Genomic DNA, 21914 nt, shown 5'->3' with positions numbered 1-21914 from the left:
TGTACAAAAGCAATTATACCACCAGTCTTTTCACTAATGTAATAAAACTGGAGCACATTTTGTTTTGGTTAAATTCAAGTGTAAGAAAATACATATTGTATTCTACAACTGATACATACATATTTATCTCCATGGAGACAAGTAGGTGACAGCATCAAACCAAGTTACATATTAGATCTCTGGAGAGGGAACCAGACTCAGTGTAATTTGTTTTTAAGTGCATTAGAGCAATAAAAGTGCCTGCAACTGAATAAAGTGCACCTTTAAAGAAGACATATTGTGCTTGTGCTTGCTATACAGTTATAATCTGTAACACCCATGGGTCATTATGTTATAATTTGCACATTTTAAATTGCAGTATTCATTTAAAATAATTGAGTAAAAGAAACAAGTCAGCTGACTTCCGCGTTAGAAAACTGCGGTGTCCAGTAGGAGTTGACATTGCTGTGAACGTCATCACAACAAAGAGCCGTGAAGTTGTCAGCAGAGTTTTTCTTCCACTTATACAAAAATAATCACATTACTGATTAAGAAAATGACACTGGAGAATCGAGTAAATACAGAGGAGTGGGCATGTCCCAGGGGCAGTGAAAACAGAGGCTGATTGAAAAAAAGAGAAAAAAAAAAAAATGCACAAATCACTCCAAATACAACTTGGAGTTTTAGAGTGTAAATGGTGAGGGGAAACAAGTATAACAGAATTTGCATAATAAGTCTGCTTTAACATAAAAACTTAAAACCTAAACAAACTGATTATTTTGAAGCTTCTGAAGTGCAAAAAAACATTGCTATTTTATCTGCAAGAAATAGTCTGAAATTCTGAGGTATCTCCAACAGGCTGCAACACTTGATTGACTGAAAGGTACATTACTTTGAAAAGCGCCTCATATTCGTCCCTTTTAAGTGTCAGGGAGCATCTCCAAGTGAGCGAGCGATCTCATCCCTGACAGAAATACATCAAACTGAGGCTTTTACAAGAGTGACGCGGTTTCAACACCTCACAAGAAAACATCAAGACATCAGCACGTCTGTGCTCCTCTGTCTCCTATAGAGCTGTCAGCCATTCACCCCATTCACTGTCAAAGCTGTAGCAACTGTTGGTTCAGAATTTCCATAAAAAAAAGAATAAAGAGTATGGCCATTGTTATGTTTCAAATTAGATGCAAAATCAAAGTGGAAATTCAAACTACAGATGCCTCAGAGGGACACCACCTTTTTGATATAGCGTGATATATGATGTGTGATTTCTATTTTGTCAATACAGTTTCTTTCAGTTTCTTCAGTATTACAATATGGTCTTATACTAGCTCTGATACACAGACCATTCAAAAATTATTCAAAAATTCTATTCAAATTCTGTCCTATTTACGTGATCAGTTATCTGGGTATGCATTTTTGACAAACCTACATGTTACTAGATTATGTGTGCTATTCAATAAAAAGGTACCAAAAAAAATCCACTAATAAGATCAGTTCTACAAATTACACAACGTCATGATGAATATTTAGGCCTATCATGATAGTAAATTCTAAAGCATGGTATATTGCTTTAGAGTTATACTGCAATAAATGATAATATTGAAGCAAATTTATGTTGCTGACACAATAAAAATAATGCAAGATCATCTTTGTAAACCATTTTGAAATAGAGTCTGTCATTAAAAGGTTATTTAGCAAATAAATAACAGAATGAACCAATAATTACTCATAAAAGTCACTTATTTAACGATATAGTAATATAGTCAATACAGTAATTATCATGACAGGCCTATGAATATTTGAATCTGATTGAACGAAGTGTGCAAGGATATCTTAACACATGAGTACAAACTTTTTTATTGGTTTTGGCATGTTCCCGGTCGGTTTCTTATGGGAAGCATATCTCACTAGAACGCCAGCGCCTGTAAAGAAAAACTCTATCAGCAATAAAATTTATCTAGTGTAACCGCGTCATTTTGTTTAGCGCCAAACACATTTTTACAACCTCCAGAGACGCTCTCAAAATAATTGAAAGTCAACAATTAAAGCTGCAGGTTAATGGCACAAACGCTGGAGGATAATGAATTTAAATCCAAATGATCATTATGTCCCATTTTGCAGCTGAGAAGGCCACTCTAATGGGTTTGGTGCTTTGTTTTATGAAAAAAAAGCAAAGCCGTAAACTTTACAATAAACATCTATTCATTTCAAAGGATAAAATGCCACTTTCTGATAAATAATTTTAAAGATATTGGAGCAAAACTTCATTAGAGAGTTAATTAACTATTCAGCCTCAGAGACATTCAGAGATATGGACAAGTTGAAAGCTATTCACATTAACTGGTACAAATAGAGTGAGCATTTCCATCTAACGCAGTCACATCTCAGTTGTGCTCAGAGGTTGATACACCAATAGATCTGTACAGATTTTTTACACTGGATGCCCTACCAGATGCAGTTAGATTGAACTGATCTTTGTGATATAGTACATTAAGATAATACATATCAATACATAATATGTCATGTACAATATTTTAACCCCTTTAGAGTTTGTTAAGACAGGATAGTAGGCAGCAAAAAATGGGAATGAAGTGAGAGGAGAGACATCCAGCACATTGTCAGAGCCAGTAACAAATCACACAAGTCTTTTCAAAGCCAAGATATCCAAAACTGAATGTCCTTTAATTTACCCTTTAATCCAAAATGGTTCTCTGAGCATTCAAAAATACTGTTTGCATTCCGGATTGTGTCATCACAGGTAAAAATCTGACAATCTCCTATGCAGTTTTTAAGTCTGTAAAGCATCACTGGAGTCTTTCTGAGGTCAAATTGTGTTCACAACAAATGCATGATTCTATTACCTTAGCATTCACAGAGCCTAATGAGGTATTTTGTTTATTTCCTGTTGTTCATTCCCATTGCTGACAGCAGAGCCTAAATGCATACAGATACTTTATTATGTGTTTTCAAAATGCAGACATGATTTTAAGTTATAAAATGTGAACTACTTCTCCTAAGGCACCCAAAAGCATGTTTAAAAGGGAATTAAAGCCACAAGAATGCATAACATAGTGCTCTTTAAGTGCTCCCTTACACTAGCACAGCCTTCACACAGTTAAGCTAAACCACTCCACATCAGTACCTTGTTGACCTCCATGATCTCTCTTCTTTCTTCAGCCGTGGTTCGACTCGTGGAGCGGTCCTCCAGCTTGGACCCGTCGTCTTCCACAAAAGGAATAAGCAGCTGTAATAAAAATATGGACATTTGTATTAGAATGATCGATGTAGGAGGACTCCAAGTATGTAATGATGGTCTTTCAAAAGTTAGTAGCCAAAGTAAAAGTAGAAAAAGTCTAAGCTATGTAAAGATTATTAAAAGAAAGAGTCATTAATCAAAAGACGATCTGGAAAAGTAAAAGAAAAGGAGATGGAATTAGGTGTAGAAAATGTTTTGGGACATAAGCGCACCCCCTAGAGACCACTGCATCTTCTAAAACGTAATTAATGTATCAGGCACATCTCACCTGTCAATCAAACTTAAAACAACGTGTATGAAAATCCTGTTTTTTATTGTGAGTCAGTGTCAGCTCTAAAAAATGTCCTTGGTAGTGGGAGGAAGCAGGTACTAAACAGAAAACCTTGGATCTCATGAATATTTAGATGATAAACAAAAACACATCAATTTTGTATTTTGTAAAATTACACCATCTTCACCAAGGACGATGTTGTTTTTGCCAAAATTGTTTTGTTATGTTGGAAAAATTGCTCAAAATTGTTGGATTTTCTGTGAATACTTTTTAAACATTAAGATAACACCAACTGACTGTGTTTCCTCACAGGTTTGTTTGTTTTATTTAGTTTAGTTTTGAAATCATCAATGCCTAAAACTTCAGTTTAATTTCATGTAACTTTTCTGGTGGGGGTCAGCTTGTCTCCATAGAGATGTCATTGTTTAGACCTATGTTCCAAAGTATGGCTTATCCAGTATTAGTGTGACCATATTTACGTTTGTCAAAACCAGGGCACCATACGGGGGGTGAGAGGTGGGGTCTCGTCATCGACATTGAGCTACTCTCACCTGACAAAGCTTTTTAATGTTTTTCGGTGTCCTGGTGAGCTTTGAGGTCCCTGGCACCACCATTGGACACCTAAACATGTGCCTGTTTTGCACACTGTGCACATGGCCTCACACTTGTCCCGACCAGGACGGAAAGCGGGGAACTTCTTGAACAAGTCATCGTTAAATGCGCATTTGTGCTTCGGCATGTTCCAGGCTGACCAACTGTTTGTGTCTGCTCGCTCTTTCTGAGTTACAGAGCTACGAGAGCTGCTCAATTTAATGGCCCCAATGAAAGATAATGAAAACCCGGACATTTGCATCACTTTATAAATAAAACCCAGACAGCCAGAACAGGATGTGAAAAATGTCCGGGGAAAAACTGACATTTGGTCACCCTATCCAATATTGCATTTCTTCATTATACATGGTTTAACTGCTAAAAAAACACCTTGGAAAAATGCATTCTTACATTAACATGTTTGCTAGGCCCATCATGATAACAAATTTCTTCTTTATGTCACTGACACAATAACAATAAAGCAGGCAAATTCTAGCAAACCATTATTTAAATATATCACTGAAAGGCATGAGCTGCAACAAATACATAGCAGAATGAAAAAGTAATTAGCCACAGAAGTTACTTTTTCAGCCCTCTACAGGACAAATCTTATATTACAACTAATGTAAGAAAAATCTCAGCACTAACTGAGCTCTAAAAGATATTGTTCCATCTATCATCTATTGAACAATAAGTCGATATAGTTATCGAGACTGGCGTAATGCTTGCCTCGCCACAGATATCACCTGTAACTTGGGCTGGTAGAGACAACTGCTTGACCTCACTGACATAAAAAGCCTTACTGAGTAACATCACAGGCAAAGCAACAACATCTAATGGAGACAAGCAGATCACCTACATCTTCCACCAGGAAACCTACATAGTGTATATTTTATTGTTGAATAGCGTGGTATACATTTAATAGCTCCAACAAAAATACTAACTGAAAATACTGTACCTAAATTAGTTTAGTAAATTAGTAAATTAGTTATCGTATTTTTTTTACTTCACGTCGCTCTTTTTTCCATGGTTTGGGTGGTCCTGTGACTTATACTCCGGTGGGACTTATATATACAAATTTTCAGACTGACAGCCGCAAGAGGGCACTCTAGGCTTGTGTGTCAATATTTAGTACTACTATTACTCCTGTACCACTGTCACTTTGCACTCTACTGCATGCCTCCTGTATAAAAAGCCGCTGTTTTGCTCCAAATAGTGAAATGTGCAGCCGAAAACGGTAATCGAGTAGCAGAAAGAAAGTTTGGAGCGAGTGAGAAATGCGCAGAAGTGACACCGAGGATGAAGAATTCAATGGATTTAGTGATTTGAAGTGAGACCGTGAGTTTGGTAAACTTATGTTCTGTTGTTTATGCTATAATTATCTGAATAACTGTTAACATGTTACGTTAACATATTAAGGCCTATTCAGCCTGTTGTTCTCTATTCTATTGTTATTACTAGAACTTGCATTTCAAGATGAAATGTCAGCTCCTGGTCTCTGATTTTGTAAAATACATTTCCCCAAAAAGTGCGACTTATAGTCCGGTGGGACTTGTATATGTTTTTTTCTTCTTCATTGCGCATTTTTTGGCTGGTGCGACTTATACTCTGGAGCGACTTATAGTCTGAAAAATACAGTAATTCCTGTTCAATCATATAATTTATTTAATATTAATATTGTACCTCAAATGAGTCAGTCAGATTGCATCAGCTAGAAATCCTTACTTTTCAAGTGAATAAATGAAACTCTCCTCTTTTCCTCTGCACATACAACTCTATCCTCTCAGCCTGCACGGCCGAAGTGTTTTACAAGGCCCATTAATGCTTTTACACCGTGCAAATAAAAGTGTAATTTGTCAGGAGTAGATTACTTTGAGAGATAAAATGGTATTTTACTTCTGAATTTAAAGAGCCGACGTAAAGAAGACTTCATTATCGAATAAAACCGGTGTACATTTATGGTTTGGCTTCACAGTCAAAGCACTGGTCTGCACTTTAACCATCAGCAGTTATAGTGCTGAGTTAGTGCACTTCTCCTATACCCCAGATATTACCACATTCGTAATCTTGTTCCCAGTGATAGGTGAAAATGGGGATTCGGTGTAAGCTCTGAGGATAGCCGCGCCAATGGAGGGAACGAGAGAATCGAAAGAGGGATATTAATTCATTTTTAAACGCCCGGTGTGCTTGACCTTGTCTGCGTGACTCTACAGTGCCGAGATGAGCAGAGGCTTCAGGCGAGATACACCAGAGAGCAGGGAGAGAGAGGGGCTTGGAGCGGACAGGAAACAGGAGACCCACTGCTGTGAATGGACCAATGACTGTGGGTGAAAAACAGCAGTGACACCTAGTGGAAATTTGTAAAACTATGAGTAGGCAAGGTGGCACTTTGACTTCATTAATAAATTGTATTTTTTTTTTTGGAAACGTTTTAAGTTTAACCCAAAAGCACATAGATAGATAGATAGCCATCAAATGTCCAAGAGCAAAAGTGAAAAGGTGGCTATCTCAACATGTTCGGCTGGTCAATAGAGGGTCCAAGAGAGCTGTTCTCCCTGACCTGTCCTAGATAAATGTGGTCATATCATTTTGTTTGACCTATGAATGCGCTGGGTACAGTTTTATGGGAGAGCCTGAAGTTTTGAGAAAATCTGACATCAAATTTGCTGCCTCCCGCAATTGCTTTAGATTACAGCTCTGACGTACGTTTTTGGGCCGTAACTCGGGGCGCAATCAAACCAAATGACTGGTCTTCATAAACTTTTATCACACCCAGCCTATTGTGATTCAGCCTGCTAGCTATCTTCCACCTAGCCCCAACTCTCCACTGGTGCCATTTTTCTAGTATAGGCAAATGAAAGAATAACAACAGTGCTATGGGCTATACGAGTTATGGCTAGTTCAACTTCAAGTCATAGTGCGTCAGAGGAATTTGTTTTTAGGGAGAATTATGTGTCTTCTCTTCAGCGGGACCCTTCTGCCAAGCAAGAAACATTAAGCTGGAATGAGTGCATCTGGCTGCGATGTATATCCTATGGCTCTTATTTTCATTCACACACTGGCTAGTGGCAGCCAGTTACTTTCGCCTAAACCTCCACATGGGAGAGTGTGAGGTAGAGACAATACAGCCTTACACATTAGAACAGTGGACATAGATACACAGACTCACTGTTTGACGCTTGCTGCTCTATCAGCCTCTGCACGTGCATAGGGCTTAGGTCTAACCGGTGTCCTAGTCATAATATGGACTGGTGTAATTTTCAGATTTAAGTCAGATGTAGGATTAAGACTAGTTTTAGGACCAATTGGTGCCGGGACCGGGATGGACCAGTTCCATCTCTTCATATTGGACAATAATACAGTTTTGGAAATAGAGCCAACAGGACAGCGCATAAAGAATACAGTCTGCGGCAGTCGATCTGGAGAAAGCAAGATGCTTGTTTTCATTGGGGGTGGTTGTTGGGACTGGTTGTGAACTGTGAATCAGGTTGTTGCATTTGTTATTATGCATGTATTACAGCCTGTTCACTATAATAGTATATAGGCTATATATCATACATATATTTATAATATACATAATGCCCAAAAAATAAGGACCACTTTGAAAACACATCAGATGTATATCAAATATATATGTAAGATATCTATACAAATACGGGCAGGGCAATGCCACCCCTTTTAATTTTCAGCCTACAGAGGGCTTAATTTTATAGACACCCTGAAAAATCAAAGTGAAATAATGATGTGGCAGGTTAGTCAATTTTGCCAAAAATTAATTTCTGCAACTTATGCATGCTTGTATGCATGTTTGACATGTTTGGCTCGCTCCTAATGAGACGACGGATGGTGTCTTGTGGGGTGTCCTCCCAGGTCTGTGTAAGGGGATCACGGAGCTCCTGTAGAGTCTGAGGAGCAACCTGGCAGCATCTGATGGACCCAAACATAATGTTCCATAGGTGTTCTGTTGGGTTTAAGTCAGGCGATCGTGAGGGCCAATTCAATTGTATCAATCCCTCTCTCCTCCAGGTACTACCCGCATTCTCTTGCCACATGAGTCCAGGCATTCTCGTGCATCAGGAGGAACTCAAAACCACCAGCGTAGCACCAGCATAGGGTCTGACAGTGGGTTCAAGGATTTCATCCTGATACCTAATGGCAGTCAGACTGCCGTTTTCTAGCCAGCAACAGCATGTCAAAAGCAGGGTTCAAACCTTCAACCAACCTTCGGGAAAACCCTTAACTGAGCTACTGTTGCTCCTATAATTAACAAAACAAGAAAACTATTGAAGAAAAAAATATTTTTCAAAACATTTCTGTACTTATTTATTTATTTTTTTATCAGTCATTCATTTTTTGTGAGATAGTTGGATCTCAACACTTTACAATTTGAGCCCTGATGAATTCTGAAAAATTAATCTGATTATTGTTATTGCTCATTTTCAAACTTGAAGAATTAACTTCAAAGGAGTCAAATTTATACACATTTATAGACTTTACGCACTACATTCACCGCTCAACTATTTTGTTTCAAAATCAAATCCAGACAAGATCACAAACAAAGCAGATAAGAAGGAGTCTCTGTTGGCCAACATAAACTGCATAAAAGTCCAAGTTCACATTGGCCCAATAAGTATTTGGCTCCACAGTTAATGTGAATGTGAAAGAGTGGACACAGCTGGAGAGGAGGCCCAGAGCAGACAGTGACCCGACCGCACCACAGCCACACAACTAAAGATGGAGAAATAATAAATGGCAGACGCTCAGACAGGGCAAAAAGAGGGCAGGAAGAGGGGCAATGCATTATGGGAAATAAATGAAAATGTGAAAAAACAATGCAGGGAGTATCTGAAAGCATGATAAATATAACATCAAGAGGACTGAGAGTTTTGCATTTAAACAATTTAGAATTTAGAATTTGGGTCACCAGAGCCAGTGTGATTTGTAGTAGTTTCAAGTTTAATTAGCAATAAACAATGCACTGCTGTCATAAAAATCTAACACAAATGAATATATTAATTTTACATAAGGTATGTTTTACAACAATATATTTATTGCTTATTTAAGTGTTACACTACATACCTTCTCAGTGACATGTGTTTCTTACAAAAATACAATTAGCAACCAAGTGTACAGAGACTTAATATTGAGGAATTTCAGGTCACAGTCCCATGTACATCTGGTCTCAAGAGCCCTCCTCACTGTGATCTTCAAATAGATTCATTTAAGTGATAAATGGTCTCCATATAGATTCAAACAAGTCCTTTTCTCCTCTCAGGAGACACATCTTCTTCAGTGGTAAGATTGTCAACATCTGTTTAGCCCATTGTCCAATACTTGGGCCCCTAAAATTTTTCCAGGTAAGTGCAATAGGTCATTTGACTTGTAATATACACATTTCAATAAGCTGTGTTCATGATTTGTACAGCTCATACAGTTGGGATAAACTCTTAAAATGAAAAAAACAGGTTCCAGTGGTAGGTCTCTTAAAGTAATTTCTTTTATGGTTTGATTAATAGCAGACCCAAATGTCTTAAGTACTCTACTGTCTCAAATACGGATGAACTGTGTACCTTTTCTTCACTGTCAATAAAACAGTCAAAAACTCTGTATTGCGACTTCTTGGGCTAGTTATGGTAATTTAAGTAAAAGAAGGTATAAGTAAAAAAAAAAAAAAAAAAAAAAGTATAGTGGAGCACACCAGGTCTTGAGGAACAGATGCAGAGGCAAAAACATAAAATCCAAACACCACTGCACTTGGCGATGTCAGTATTCATATTTTTTGGAGTGAGGTTACGATTTTATCACAATTCATGTAAATCTATCTCCGTTTCTTTTGCCTTGAAGATGTACTAACAGACTTCTTGTATCCGATACTTTGCAGTGACATCACCTTAGCAATAATAACTACAAATAAGATTTAAGATCTGAAAACTCAGGACAAAAAGCAAATGGACTAAAATAACACATTTTCAGGAGCTAGTGATCAATATGAGCGTTCATAGTCTGTTTAGGTGTTTGATATTCAACAAAAAGGTGAGAAAAACTGTTACTACAAAAGTGTGATATTATTTGAGAAGGACATGTTTAATAGCACAAATCAGCTCATTTGTTGTAGCAACAGCCAAATCACTTCTTTATGGTCAGACTGTGTTAAAATAAAGCTAAGATTAAAGTCTAACTGGAGTAACAGAGCTTCAGATAGTGTAGTGCCTCAGCTAGCATCACACCCCCAGGGAATGTTGATGACATTAGCTGCAAAGTACCAATAGGTTAAATCTACTTGTCACTCAAAGTATTGCTGAGGCCAACAAGAAAATGTGTTTGAGCAAAGAACTGCATTCAAGAAGAACATTAATGAATCACAATATCAATGTTGGCGATCTTAGCAAAATCACATAATACAAACCTAGAGCACAATTCCATTTTTATCAACAAAATCTCCCAGACCTATTTATGACTGCTCAAGATAGCTGTTATACTGCATTGTGTAACTGCTGCCAATGATGTATGTATGCGTGACAAACTGAACTGAAATTGTCATCCTAAACTTGCACAGTACATCAGGTAAAAGAATTAATCAAAAAGTTACAAAGTATGCCAGTTTCACTTTCTTGTTCCTTCCTCTTTTCTTCTTCTCTGGTCTAATTAGCTGTCACTTCCTGTGATGGGTTGGAGCGTGAGTTTGTTGTGATCCACGGTCTTGTTTTTGGTTTTGTGACATTTTGAATTTGCACTAATGAAACTCCGAACAATGATCAGTTTTTGGTGCTCTAATTTAAGTTTCTTTGACCAAACACAAAAACACATTTATTTCCAGCTAATTAGGAGCCAGGGTTTTTGTTGCCGTGGGAACATAACTTCTGACCAAATGGGGGAAAACACTACTCATAATGAGGACCTTGTTAAAAGATTATTAGAAAGAAAGTGCAAAGTTGTGCTGTGTGCTACTGCTTTGGGGGATGTACTCAACAAATTTGCTGCTTTCCTTTGTTGTGATGAATCTACTTTTGTAAGCCTTTAATTTTAATGTTATGTGGTTATTTCAAAACAAAACTACCTCATTTGTATTTTGTTTCATATTTTGAGCATAGTTATTTAGTTGTACTCAGTCTTCAGAGTTCAAACCACTCTATTCCCGTTTGTGATGTCATTAGGTGGTTATGCAGAAGTTCTGATGTTTATGAGTTCAGCAGTCTTGTCAATTCCATTCCTCAAATTGCCTTGACAACGCAGAAAACCAGCTTTGATGCTAGCACACGGGTGTAAAAACTGTGGACAAACAGAACTGGCCCAAGCGATCATAGGCATTTATTTCACAGCAAAATGATGTAATTCTGCCATTATAACATCAAAAACATCACACTGCATGGTGATACAGACTTAGAATGAATGTTCTGAGGCTGACCATTGAAGAATAATATTTTAAATATAACCTTTAATTTAAAGTTTAATTTAGAGTTACTCAACAGTAAAAGGTTCTCTACAAAAGAGCACTAAAGCTATACAAAAAGTGTGAAAGCAGGGGTTTTTGGCACTTTCTGAGAGTGGTGACAAGTTGAATAACATTGAATGAGTCACTGACCTTAAAGTCACTGAGTTTAGTGGTTTAGTACAAAAAACCTTTTATAAGACTGGAATCCCTTAAGTATTCAGGAACGCAAAATCTCACCAGCTTTTCTGAGCCATAACATAACACATGCCATGGGAGAAAATTATATACGGTACTGTACAGCTCCACAATATAATGTAATCAAATCGAAAATGCAATTTGAATGGACCCAATTACCAAATTGCAAATGCTGCAATTTCTGAAGTACCACAAGAGCAAACTACCTTGTCTTATTCTGCATAAAAACAGCTAACCCTTTAGTTCTGTACATGTTCTAAAAAGTGATTCTTGTATTCGTTTATAAGTTCATATTTCAGTCTTCTCCTATCTAATCGCTACCAAAAACTTTTACCAAATAGTTCAGCGCAGAGTATTGTTTTCAACCAAACAGAAAATTAAGGTAAGATTAACTACCCTGCAAAGATTTCATATCCAGCCTTACTTGAAATGCTTAGAATTCATGATCTGGATTTGATTATTTTTTACTAGATTTTCTTGACTGAAGGCTTCACTGGATAGGACATGCACTTAAAAGAGGGAGTATTTTACTTGTAACATATTTAAATCACCATGTTACCTTTTATTGTTTTGAAAATTCTATATTCACCAAAAAACTATGTATTAATATGTTATGTTATGAAAGTTTCATATTCGTTTTTGAAGCTCTGAACCTCCCCTCTCTTTGCTCCATACGTCATTCCCCCTTCAGAGGGCTATCACAACACAGCATGCATGCCCCGAAATAAAACTACTGCACATTTCATCAGGTTTGTCAAGTTGTTGTGTACGCTTTGTATCATGTTTTTGTATATTTATGGAGAATTATTGTGTGGGAGTATGAGTAATGTAATGCACAGAATCTTAGAGATAACCGTATGAGTCTGAATAGGGCCAGGAGGGATTGCTAAATTACTCAAACATGCCTGGATAACATTTAAAACCTCTTCAGGCATGTTTTTGATCAGGGAACAATATTATAACAACTTCTTAACTTGAAAACTACTGCTTCATGACATCACAAGGTGGAGCAGAGCCTTTAGCACTTTGGAGATGTAGACGGACTAATAATAAATTATTACTCAAGTGTAAATGAAACAAAACAACACCAGGTCTGTTTTTGAGCTCACAAAAGTCAGATTTGCACAAATTAGGACCTTTAACAATGCCACGTAAATATTAAAAGACACTGTAAATAATTTTAGGCCAATTCAGGACACAAGGGACATAAAGCAAAGTGGGGGTGAGTGAGGACATGCATTGGCTTTATAAACTGCTGAACTAAATGAGCCAGTTAATATCATAATCCTAATCAAAATTAACTCTCTGCTTTATGAATGCAGCACACTCATTTTGGCTACAGGATTTTACCCCATTTGCCCCTAGTTTTTCCCTACAGGATATGTGTAGATGTTTTCACCTCAAACTGCCAACCTTCAGATCAGTGGACAAACGCTCTACCAACTGAGCTACTGTCGCCCCGGCAAAGCAATGACATATCAATGAAAATGAGCAGTGGCAGGGTTACATTGTGCACCTTTATGCTTGACAAAAGAGGGAAACTTATTTGGAGCCAATGACATCAGATTTAAAGCACAGAGCTGATTTTGGCTAGGGATTCTGGGGGTGTTGTCAAAATGATCAGAAATCACATACTAATCAATACATCAATACATCAGGACTAGATACTCATTCGAGCGGGTATCGATAAAAAAAAAGTCACATCAACAGGACTGAAATGAACCTTTCCTGAACATCTTAAAGATGATCTTGAGCTGTATCAGAACACATAGAATAGTATACATCCACAGACTACTATGCAACCTAGCTGGACTACTGAGGGACTACACAGATATAGGACCACATGGTAATATAAAGGATAGTACTATAATTAAATAGAGTAGTAGTAGTGTGTTTTTTTTTTTCCAAGCATGAAATTTTAGTATCGTAACAACACTATTGGGAGGTAAAGGAAAATCGCTGAGTGTGTTTGGGAGCGAGTGATGGAATGGGGCCTATTGTAACTGTGTGCTTTATATTGTGAGCAGGTCCAAGAGTCTCATTATAACACTCAGAGATGGACACAGATGAATGAGCAGATGAAGTTACAAAGGTTTTTCCTTACAGACAATAGGAAAGTCTGACAGAAGAAATACAGGAGGAAGATGATGAGATGTTAGAGAAGAGAGTTAAGTGATGGGACGTCATAAGCAGGGATAGCATGAGTCTACAGTAGAGCCAAAGACTGTATAAAGAAGTGGACTAAGGGAATGTGACATCACCCACAGCGTTAGGCTCCAGTCAAATGAAGCTCACGGATGCCGGTCAATTATGGGGGATAATTCTGATCTGACTTCAGGAATATGAATTGATTAACAGACAACATAGTGACATAAAAAACCCACAATCATGTAGAGTGGATTAACACAAAACTTTTATCAATCAAATTGAGGAGCCTAACAGCAGCAGTTAAAAGATGGGTAAAGTTTTTTCAATACAAAGTGACTTGGGAACCAGAGCTGATGGAGCCGGACGCACACCCATGCTCACTTTTAGAAGGCGGGATTTAGCAGATTAGCTATGTCCATTCACAGTCTATGAATAGAGCTGAAGGCATCGGTCTGCATTTGAGCTCTAGTCCATTAGTCATTTAGTCGATTAATCAGTTGATGTTTCCTTAGTTGACACAATTTGTTTATGCCGAATAATTGTTTCAGTGAGATTATAAGGACTCAGACAAGAGCCAAAGTTAGTGAATTAGTAAATCGAACATTTGTTATTTTTTTGTATTTATGTAGAAATGCAGATTAAACTCATGACTCTATTTAATCTGTCTTTATATTGACATACTTTGAGTAACAGTTTTGAGAACTTTTGCCAAGATGCCTTTTTAGACAACTAATTGATCAGCAGGACATTAATTGACTAAGAATTTCTTTAGTCAACTATGTGCCTCATCTGCATCTAAGTATTATGTATTTTATCAACCACAAAGGCAAAAGAAAGAGTCTCCATACATTCACATCCACTCAGTAGATTCATTCCATACATTCACTAGAATCATTTGATTAATTTGAGCAAATTGCCAATTTCGAGAGAAAAAAGGTATATAAAAATAATAGTGCAGTGTTACTCAAACGTGTGAATGAAACAAAACAGAACTCCAGGTATGTTACTTGATGAGGCAATAGCATTATAACATGTCTTAAACCTCAAAAGAGTCAATTTTACATAGTATAGGAATTGTATCTATATAATTTCTAACTTGCCTTATATGTTGTGTGCATATGTGTAAATATTATATATTATACTGTTTGATTATTGTGAAATGTGTGCTAATTGAGCTTAGATAATAATAAGTAGGTCTATTATTTTACACAATTTCCACAAATACTCATTAAACTACCAGCATCGCCAATGCAAGCCTCAGGGGCCGGAGGGAACACTGATAATGTTTGTGAAATGGAAGTGGAACAGTGCACAAAAAGAAGAACATTAAAAACGAGGCTTAGGCCAAGAAAGTGCTGCAGCAGCTGTAAAAGGAGCGCTGACGTGTGCGCTTGCTCCAGATGTTCATTAAACGCCTCTGTTGCTAATTAGGCAGCCATGAGGTCACGCTGCTCGAGCCATTGATTCACTTCCTGTTCGGAGCGGCCAATAGCGCGCGGCTGTCAGAGAGGCACCTGAATGCACCGCGATGATGGATGGGACTGCAGACTATGGCCAAAAAGAAACTCCAACAATAGCAACCATCAACACACAGCTATGGGCGTCGTAACAGTGGGTTAGATGAGAGGGAGAAATGGAACCTGGAAATATAGAGGTAATGGATGACAAAAATATATTAGTAATGATATAATGTTGAGAGGTGGCTGGGGACATCAGTGTTGTAGTAAAATGTTGAGCCTGATCATTTTTGTTAGTGACTAGACTACTATATTAAAATGATAAAAAATGACATTACAGCACTACATCAAGGAAACGTTCAGTCACACACACATTCACACACAAGTGTACGCAGACACTGGGGGCAAGTGTGTCTTAAGTGTATTGCCCAAGGACACAATGACAGCATTAATCTGTGAGAGCTAGAAACCGCCCCTACTGCTTCTACTACTACTTTTTCTGTAGCCACAGGTGCCTTGGGGACAGACTGACTAAACCATGGCTGCCAATCTGCACCTATAGACCATCTGCCCAAGAGTTGCCATGATACTAACATTTCAAATTTGATTTTGATACTAATATGAAGAGAAGGTAACTTTCAACACAAAATATTAGTTTATTTAATACTACTGCTTGGTCTTATAGAAGTTCTGATAAGGACAAAGACGATTCTAAAACTATTCAGAAAAGGTGAATTTTGTCCCAATTTCACCTTTGATCTGATCTTTAGTTTTATGGGCAAATGCTATACCTTCTGAGCTAAACGGAGCCCCATCATAATATGCATTTATATTAAAACATTGTGTTGTATGGGTTATAACTGAATCCAGTCTTTTTACATCAAAAAACAAAAAGGACAGAAGTAAATTGGTTTGAGAGACCAACTGTATTAAAGTAATTGGCTTCAAGTACATTCTGTTGCATAGGAATCTAAACACACTTCATAATCTACAAAGCAATGCCAATAATAAAGGGCTGTTTGTTGACTAAAAGTTTTGCTACATCAGAAGAAACTCACAAAATGAATTGCAATCCTCTTTGGTTCAGACAAAAAGTGCTGCCGCAAACTTTGATAAACACTGACTCATTTATAGCCTGTGTATCTTCTAAAAGCACTTCAGACCAACTTTATTAGTGAATGAGATCAACGCGGTGGCAGCCTTCACTAATTTGTTCCAATTTAAGGCCCTTCTCCTCCCACTCTCTGCTTTATCCTGCGTCCAAGTCTGGCGAGAGAGATTAGCTGCAAGCCAATCTGTGGAAATTGGGAAAGGGACTCTGCTGCAGTCATAAATCCAATGAAACAGGGGTGCAGAAAGTGTCAGTACAGCGCTAGCCCACAGAGAAACAGTCTGTGTGCGTCTATGGACCTAAAACACCTTTGTGCGACACGCTACACTGCACGAAATAATGTTTGTTTTCGCTGGAGGTGGATGTTGACCGTAACCAGGGGTAAAGGCACACAGGAGGCAGGCTATAAGGCACACTCGGGGAAGCAGGCTGTGGAATAAGTGTCCCCCAGAGATTAGCACTGTTTTGTGATGTCCTATTTACTTTGAATGAACAACTCCACGTTTTAAATTAGAAGCAGCAACATTGGGGAAAACTGGGTTAAAGTGTTTACAGGTCAGGGAATAATTTTCAAAGTTCTAAAAATTTGAATGAATTATTTATTGTTATCGTTAGTGGTGAGTCACTTAAAGAGGGGGTATTGAACTTCTATGGGATATTAACTGCTAACACATATTTGGAGAAATGCTATATTCACTGAAAAATATTAACATATATATTTTTTCACTTTCATCATGTCGCTCCAAGTCTGCCCTCCCCTTCCTCCCATCACTTCCCCTTCAAAGTACTATCAAACTTTAGCCATCTCTGCTCTTTGCTGGTCTGACAGTTAGCAGTTAGTATTAGTTCTTGTTGTTTAAACAGGTTGTACAGGGACATTGTCACATCTCCATGACAGAGCACTTCAAATGTACCAGCAGCTTGTTTCAAATTGACACACTGTAGACTTCAACCACGTGCAATCACTGGACCATGAAATACTCAGGAAGACTTAATACCAATTCGTTTGTGGGGATTATTAAGAATTTGTTATAATGCAATAATATGTACAATTTCATTTTCCAACCATTCACGGTCTATTTCAGTAGATTTTAGGGGATAATTGTAATTTCGAGTCGATTTTAAAGCTGTACTTGTAGCTGTAGTTTACATAATCAGCGTGCATCTTGCTAATGAAATTACTGTACATCCCATCACTTTGACAAGTTGTGTACAGTTTTGTATCATGTTTTTGTATATTTATACAGAATTGTCGTGTGAGAACATGGATGACGTAGACTTGCGGGCTGAGCATTTCACAGAATCTCACAGCTAACCATAAGGAGGGTTCGAATAGGGCCAGGAGATTGCTAAAATGTTGAAACATGCATGGATGACATCTGAAACCTCTTCAGGCATGTTTTTGATGAGGAAACAACACTATAAAAGGGTAGGAAAAGCTAAAAAAAAAATTGCATCATACCCCCTAGTCAAGGCTATCCAAGGCCAAGCAACTACACCCAAACTGGTATAACCAAATAGACATTAGCCAAAAAATCTTCATTTTCGTTGAGTCAGGTACAATTAGAGATAGACTAATATATTAGTTGGCCAATATTTGCACTTTTTAGCATATTGGTTATTGGCCTTAAATTTCCAGCATAGGCCGATATTTTGTTTTGGCCAAACTCCTGCCAAAAGAGTTCACACAAAGGGCCAATATAATTTACTGTTTTTAAATAATTATATTCCACATTACCCTAATAATTATTAATCACCATTATTCACCCTCAAAGATGTGATTGTTGTTAGTTGAAAAGACTTAAGAGCCATAAGATTAAAAACAATAAATCTCCCATAGAGTTATATAGGCACATGCCCTCTAGCTGAAATAATCAAATTCTAGCCCAGTCAACTCAACCAGTTGAACCAAAATGATTCTCTTACCTCCGGGGGTATTGGGTCAAGGCCGGCACAGTTTTCGTTGCATTTGTCAAACACGAGTCTGAGCTTCCTGAAGAGCACGGAGAGCATGCGGAGGTGTTCCTGCAGTTTTCCCAGTCGATCCTGGTGAGTGTTGGGATTGTACGTCACTCCATTTGGAAGCTAGGGGACGCCACATAGACATAATGAGATAAATACAACAAAACAAACTTCACTTTGGTTTTTGATGCTCTGAGTCTCCTCTCCCTTTGCTCTCCATGTTAAGTCACTCCCCCTTCATAGCACTATCACAGTATAATCACAATCAATAGTTGTGTACAGTTTTGTATCATGTTTTTTGTATTTTTTATGTAGAATTGATCTATGAGAGCATGGATGATGTAGGCTTGTGGGATGAGCATTGCACTGAACCTTATCGGTAACTGTAAGGAGAGCTCGGATAGGGTCCAGGAGTGATCACGAAAATACTCAAACATCCATGGATGATGACAAAAACCTCTTTACGCATATTTTTGATGAGGGAGCAACATTATAATAGGGTAGAAAGCTAATAAAAACACTTTATTATACCCCATCTTTAAATAGTCCTACAGTTTATATCTCCACTTTCCCCGTTATTGCTGTGTTAAACCACTAAAAGTATTCAAGGATGTTTTTTATTTGAAACGATGTCTGTCTGCTCACCAATATCAGACATAACATAAAACAAGTGCCTTCAGGGCTGTGTGCAAACAGGGACACACAAAGACACAGCAAGGCAAGAGACGCACAATAAAGAAAGAATTTTTGTAAGAATCAAGATGTAAAAGGAATGATTGAAAAGAACAAGCCCAAACAATAGCATCTGTGAAAACAGTGTCTGTGAACTCTGGGCTTTGAGCTGAGGACACAACCTGAACTGAACTGAAGCTCAAAAACAACAGTTAAGATTAAATAACTAAATGAGAGCGGTTTATGGCACGAATTAGTAGTAATATGACTCCTATATTATTTCCTCAACCAAATGTATCCTACTAAAAATCTTGCTCTTTCCCTGTAATAACAAATTTAAGTATAAGAAAAGGAAGGTTTTTCTGAATAGAGCTGCTACAATCCGATTAATAGTGACAAAACAATTATTGGAAATATGTTAAAGACAATCACAATCTAGACTATATACAATGATGTGATTTTAAGTGCTTTTTAGTTATACAAATTTTCAGCACAAGGTCTTCAGTTACAGTCAGCCTATTGCGCAGCAATCTTGATAAAATGTTTTGGGGTTTTTTAATAAAAAAAAAACTTGATGACGCAACAGAATGTATCATCTGTCTGATCAACTAATTGAAGACAATGGTCACTGACTGGTTAATAATTACTTTCAGCCTAAATTCTGATGAAAAATGTATATTTTTAAAATATACATTTTTTATTTTTTAACATTGTTCATAATTTTAAGATCGCTCATAATTTCTGTTTATTTATTTAATGCGAGAGGGACAATGCTAGCCTAGTATACATTGGCTTTAACAGGGGAGATGAATTGGACCAGGTTGTAGCACTACTGCTAATTAGTCCCTGTTTGATATGGCTCTGTGGCAATCACCTGCATGTTCCTGAGCAGTTGAAAGATCTCCATGGTTCTCAGTACAATGTCTTGGACTGTCTCCTGGCCAATGCGACAGAGGGACGCAGTGTTGACATCCCTTGCCGCCTGAGCCTGGGGCAGTGGAGGAGGCTGTCCCACAAAGGGCGGGGCCAGTGGAGGGGTCGCCATGGAGACAAGGTGGAGACAGGGCAAGGATGGATGGAGCTCAAAATTTCACCACCTTACATGCCTTTAAAAAGACAAAAGCAGATCATGAAAGTTTCCCTACAAGTTCAAAAGTGATACCTCTATTAGAATTTTGAGCTAATTATTCTTTACTTACTTCTAAAGACACTGATTAAGATCATATTTAAAATCTAATTTAATTTAAAAGTCTCTAAATATGTACTTTGACACGAACAGCTGAGTAAAAATTGTTTTGTAATTTCCCACATTAATACACTAGCAGCTGTTAAAAGACAACATAGTCCTGCTAATGTTACTACTCCACCATTTCTTAATTGGTATACTTGATAACCAGACAAATGGGGGTGTTTTTGTATAAAATTAATAAAAAATTATAAATAAGAGTGAAAATATTATAACAAATGGTGCATAAGGATATGCTTTGAGGGCACTCAGAGGAAATCAGGCGTTTATGCAAAAGATTTTATATTTAAAGCTGCCACCTGATTTACTTAGAAAGTTCTAAATCAAAACTGAACTTAATAGTTGCAAAATAAGGTATGGCACTACCTTACTACGCTTTAATATGACTCTTTGCGGTAATAAAACTGGCCGCAAAACTATTCAAATGCATAAATAGCCTGATCAAGCTCTAATAAACATGTAGATACATAGAAACAGAAAACATTGCTAACATGTGTGCAGCTGTCATCAAAGCTAAGTGAACTGTCAACATCATACGACTTTCTTTTCGTTCCTACTTTTGTCTTAATTTACAGGCAAGATATTTCATAACAAGCTATCAAAGAGTTCGCATTTCATCTGTGTTAAATTAGTACGCGTTTAATGTTACCTTTGCGGCGATAATTTATCTTTTTAGTGGACATGTCATGCTTCGGCTCTGCTCCACAGGGCTCAGCTGCTACAGGTATCGCGAGACGTCACCCGAAACATCGCGAGGTTTTGATATGCAAGTAAAGAAATAAACCTTACAACAGCTTTATTAGCCTGTTTAGTTGAATATTTCTTCATACTAAGATTGTATATATTTGATCTAATCATAGTAGCATAATTTTACTGTGCTATAATTGGTTTTTCAATATATTTTCATACCTCATGGAAAAAAAGAGGAAGAAGAAAAATACACGGCTTAAATCTTAATACCACACCGCCATCTTGTGTTCTACTTTGAAAACACGTCCACAGATAAGCCCCAGGCCAATTTACACCACTTGATTGCTTCTCATGCATCATTATAAGTTATTTAGTAAGCATATAATTCAAATTCCCATAAACGGAGAGGCAATACATTCTCTAATTTAATCATCCCATGCATTCAGCCACCCATTATTTTTTGTATGCGGCGGTGCTTGGGTTAGTTTTGCAAGCTATCTAAATTCAAATGAGTTTTAAATACATGAGATGTCAAAAAAGGACAGTGTTAGGTTTTCAGCCTGCCTCCTCAGCATATGGCCAGCCACTGTGACTGCACTTGAATTGGAAAAGAAGAGCTTCGCCTGCAGGGTTTAGCTGTCCATTTCCTAATTTCACTATTCATTAAAAATTTGGGTAGTAGTTTGACATTCAATTGCACTTTTATCCTCTACATAGTAAGGTAATAAAAGCCTGAAGTTATGTCTTACTACTGTGTCTCATTCAAAATTAAGTGAAGTTTTTGAGCTACTGAAGCCAATATAAAAGTAACTCGCAAAATGAATAGATCACGTCCTATTACTACTACTACAAGCATACTACTATCTGTAAGTATTTGTAAGTAAATCATTTGATTAATTTGATC

The 21914-nt window shown here is 37.4% G+C and overlaps 1 protein-coding gene across 1 annotated transcript in view; it reads right to left on the bottom strand.

Moving 5' to 3' along the window:
* Positions 1-21050, bottom strand: part of med30 (mediator complex subunit 30) — a 75462-nt gene extending 54412 nt beyond the window's left edge. The window contains exons 1-4 of the mRNA XM_020939313.2: positions 20970-21050; positions 19949-20180; positions 18367-18525; positions 3122-3223 (exon numbers count right to left, since the gene is read on the bottom strand). Coding sequence (XP_020794972.1) covers positions 3122-3223; positions 18367-18525; positions 19949-20119 — 432 coding nt within the window. The 5' untranslated portion in view covers positions 20120-20180; positions 20970-21050. The remainder of the gene's footprint in view (positions 1-3121; positions 3224-18366; positions 18526-19948; positions 20181-20969) is intronic.
* Between the last annotated feature and the right edge of the window lie 864 nt (positions 21051-21914).

Source organism: Boleophthalmus pectinirostris, unplaced genomic scaffold, assembly GCF_026225935.1.
Source record: "Boleophthalmus pectinirostris isolate CB_2022bp ecotype Guang Dong unplaced genomic scaffold, ASM2622593v1 HiC_scaffold_21, whole genome shotgun sequence".
NCBI classification, from domain to species: domain Eukaryota; kingdom Metazoa; phylum Chordata; class Actinopteri; order Gobiiformes; family Gobiidae; genus Boleophthalmus; species Boleophthalmus pectinirostris.
Note: the sequence above shows the minus strand (reverse complement) of the source record. Positions and strands in the feature narration are given on the sequence as shown.